The 3,653-nt window shown below is 65.6% G+C and overlaps 1 protein-coding gene across 1 annotated transcript; it reads right to left on the bottom strand.

Annotated features, from left to right (window-relative positions):
- Positions 1-491: 491 nt before the first annotated feature.
- Positions 492-3,591, bottom strand: AMH (anti-Mullerian hormone). The gene is made up of 5 exons (XM_075544724.1): positions 2,836-3,591; positions 2,357-2,499; positions 2,141-2,249; positions 1,867-2,035; positions 492-1,382 (listed from the first exon to the last, which is right to left on the bottom strand). Exons 1-5 carry the CDS (start codon positions 3,233-3,235, stop codon positions 527-529), a joined length of 1,677 nt encoding a protein of 558 aa, XP_075400839.1. The 5' UTR covers positions 3,236-3,591; the 3' UTR covers positions 492-526.
- Positions 3,592-3,653: the final 62 nt, after the last annotated feature.

Below are 3,653 nucleotides of genomic sequence, written 5' to 3'. Positions count from 1 at the left end.
AGCGCGGAATAAAGCCCGTGCCTGCGCCGGGCTGGTGCGCGTTGCTTTGCGCCGGTAGCCCGGGACGGGATGATGATGGAGACGGAGCTGGGATGGGGGAGGTGTGAGGGCGGGCGAGGGTGTGTGCGATGTGTAGGGTGTGTGTGTGAGAGGGAGGTGTGTTTGTCGCCCGTACCCAGTTTGAGGGAGGAGAGGTCCAGCAGGCAGGCGCCCAACCAGACATGAACCCCAACCCGATGGCCCCCACGTGGATTCTGACTCACAGGGACCCTGTGCGACGGAGCTGAACTGCCCCGCACAGCTTTGCCAGCTGCGTCCGCGGGGAGGGGTGGCCAGGCCTGTCTTTCAAGGTGCCCGTAGGGGCGGAAGGCGCCCTGGTGGCGCTGTGGATACGCTTCGGGCTGCGCACTGCAGTCACCTGCCCACAAGCACGCACAGGCACATCAGCAGGGCGCACGTTAGTCTTTATTGGGGTTTGGTGTGGGGTCAGAATAAATACGGGCAGGGGCACACCAGGCCCTTGGGGTCACCGGCAGCCGCACTCTGTGGCCACCATGTTGGGCACGTGGCGTGCGCTGATGCGCTCCTCGGACAGGCTGATGAGCACCTTGCTGGCATAGGCCGTGGGCACGCAGCAGGGCGGCCGCGCCAGCGCGGCGCCGCGGGCCTGCATCTTCAGCAGCAGCACCACGTGGTTGCCGTAGTGCGGGCTGTGGTCGGACTGCGGCCACCCGCACGTGCCCTGGCAGTTGTTGGCTTGGTAGGTCTCCGGGATGAGCACCGAGTGCTCGGCACCGAGGTCTACAACGAGCTCGCGCAGCGCGCACGGCCCTTCGCCTCCGTGAGCTGCGCCCGAGCTACGGTGAGGTCGATCGCGCCGCTCGCGCCGGCGCCACTCGGCGCGGAGGCCCTGCAGCGCCTTCAGCAGCAGCAGTGCGTGCAGAGGCCGCGCGGGGCCATCTCCGCTGGTGCCCCCTGGGCACAGCGCCAATAGGCGGTCTAACAACGGTGCAGCGGTGAGCGGCAACCCCGGGAGGCCCCGAAGCGCAGCGGCTGCTACCTGAAGCTCAGCAGCCACGCGGAACGCCAGGCCCGCAGTCCACGGCGCCTCCCCTGCGGGGTCCAGCGCGGGCGCGGTGTCACTGGCCGATGGTGGCTGCTGCAGCAGCAGCAGTGGCTCCTCGCCGTCCAGAAGGCTCTCGAGGGCTGTGGGGTCTGATAGGTTGACGAGTCCCTGCGGGAGAGCGGCTAGCGCGCCTGGGTCCAGGGCCAGGCGCGGCCCCGAGGCCGGGCCTGCGGAGCCCCGCAGGGTGCGCACCAAGCGCGTGAGGGTCTCCAGGAAGGGGTCCGAGCTGCTCGGGGCCGTGGGCTCCAGGGAAGGCCTGGGGTCAGGGGCAGAGTGAGCAGACGATGCCCCTCCCCTGCATTCTAGACCTCCTGGCCCTTCCTTTCCTCCCACGGTTCCTTCTTTCAACCCGACAGCCTCCTCTGCTCCACAAGGAGCACCCCACCCTATTCCAGAACACCCTAGACCACATCCCCTGGCTTTCTCCCCCTCTGCAACTTGGAGCCCCCATACTCTCCCAACCCAGCATTCTGGGCCTTTCCACCCACCCACATCCCCAGCACCCTACACCCTCAGACCCCTCTCCTAGCACCCTGATCCCCCTTCCCAGCACCTTGCACCTTCAAGCCCTCTCCTAGCACCTAGCACCTTCATACTACACCCCTAGCACCCACACCCTGTACCCACCGATCCCTAATCCAGCACCCTGCATGCTTAGACACTCCTCTGCACTTTGAGCCTACCTGTGCCCCCTTTTCCCTGCCCCTGCCCCAGAACCCCATCCTGGCTTGGACCTGTACCTGGGCGATGGGAAGGGCACCCAGTCTAGCCAGCCGTGTGCTGGCAGGGGTGTGGGCTGGGGCTTCAGCGGTGGCGGCAGCAGCAGCAGGACTGGGGTCATTCGTGTGAAGCAGCGCAGGTCGTTGCCAAAGAGCAGTGCCTGCAGCTGGGCTGTGCTCAGGGGGGTGCCTGCAGTAGGGGAATGGCTTAGGGGGGTGCCTGCGGCGAGGGCACGGCTCAGGGGCAGCGTCCCGGGGCATCCCGCTTATCCCTGCCTGCTCCTGTGCCACCTACCATCTCTGTGTGGCTGCAGGGCCAGCTTCAGTCCAGCACCTTGCCAGGCACCCTCTGGGTGGTCCACAGCCAGTGCCAGGTAGCGGGTGCCCCCGGATGAGCAGAGACTCTGTGGAGATTGGGGTACCCATGATGAGTAGACTGATGCCCAACCTAACCTGGAAGCATCCTTTGCCACACTCCACCCCACCCTGCCCCGTAGAGGTTTGGCCGTACCTGGGTGCCCAGCAGCCCAGCTCCTGAGATGGTGACTGAGAGGGCGGCCCCAGGGTACAGCACCAGCAGGGCCTTGTCCAGGGGGCCAGCTTCTCTGGTCACGGGCTCCTGGAAACTCATTGATAGTGTGGGTTCCCATGACACTGGTCACACAGCAGGGAGAGGGACACCTGAGCCACCTTGGCCCAGGCCCACCCCCAGACCCATCTGCTGCAGGATGGAACCCCTATGCCAACCCTCAGGGAAGATACAGGAAGCAGGTGGGATGGGGTGCTGTTCCCCCATGGACCCTAGACCCTTAAGCTCTCCGGAGACCCAAGGGAAACATGTCCCTTTCTATCTATGGTGGCTGCAGGGACAGGCCAGCTCACATTCCCACCCTCCCCCTGCCCCCCGCTGTGTGGGTGTTCGTGGCTCTCCCTTGCTGATGGGGTGCAGTGCAACCCACCCATGGCTTTCTCCTGGCTGTGGGGACATACCTTCCTTCAGGTGCAGGACCACCAGGCGTTGCACCCCGGGTGCCCTGAGCCAGGCACCCAACTGCCGTAGTACATCCAGGGTCCCCTGGTTGTCACCCAGGGAGCAGAGTCCAAAGGTGGCCAGGTCGAGGGGGCCCCAGTGGGCGTGGTGCACTGCCTCCAGGAAACCCTGCTCGTAGCTGCGTAGGGCGCCCACCATCTGCAGGGGAGCTCGGGTCCTGTTGCTGCCCCAGCCCAGGGACATCAGACACAGGTGCCCAGGACTGTCTTGGGGCAACCAGGCCCCGTCCTCTTGGAAGATGAGGTCACTGGGCCCTGTGGCCGGCTTCCCGGGGAGGGCCAGGGCACTCAGGGCCCCCAGCGCGGTCAGAAGCAAGTGAAAGGGTGATGAGGCAGGCATGGTGGTGCTGGGAATTGGGCAGCTGCGCTTATATGGGCGCTTCCCTGCATGCCTGAGTGGGGAGGGCCCGCCTGCCTGTGGATGTGACCTTGGGGGGCAGCCGAGAGCCCCTGGGAGCGGGCAGGCAAGGCCTGGGGGAGGCGTCCTCACAGGGTGTGCTCTGTCCTATTCCCGGCTATCTCGCCTCCCCAGCATCTTCACCTCAGCCTGTTGACAGGATTCCTCAAGTCGTCCTTGACTCTCCCCTCCCCCAGGAAGAGAACAACCAGGACACAAACAGGTCTGGGCCTAGAGTGGGAAGGCCTGGGCAGCCTGGCAGTCCTGGGGGCTGAGGCAAGACCGAGTCTCGGGCTCTGAGGTGATGGGGTAGGTGAGCCCAACATCACCAGCAGGTAGGATCTCTCAGCAGCACCCCTGC

This window comes from Tenrec ecaudatus, chromosome 1, assembly GCF_050624435.1.
Source record: "Tenrec ecaudatus isolate mTenEca1 chromosome 1, mTenEca1.hap1, whole genome shotgun sequence".
Lineage (NCBI taxonomy): Eukaryota > Metazoa > Chordata > Mammalia > Afrosoricida > Tenrecidae > Tenrec > Tenrec ecaudatus.
The sequence above is the reverse complement of the archived record's forward strand: the minus strand, read 5'-3'. Positions and strand labels throughout refer to the sequence as shown.

What these genes read in the sequence shown, in the direction of transcription:
- AMH (XM_075544724.1), bottom strand. Translation starts at nt 3,235, where the DNA reads ATGCCTGCCTCATCACCCTTTCACTTGCTTCTGACCGCGCTGGGGGCC. An exon ending in GGTCCTGCACCTGAAGGAAG is followed by an intron (nt 2,500 to 2,835) that starts GTATGTCCCCAC and finishes CTGTGTGACCAG; the next exon opens with TGTCATGGGAACCCACACTA. An exon ending in CTGGGCTGCTGGGCACCCAG is followed by an intron (nt 2,250 to 2,356) that starts GTACGGCCAAAC and finishes CAATCTCCACAG; the next exon opens with AGTCTCTGCTCATCCGGGGG.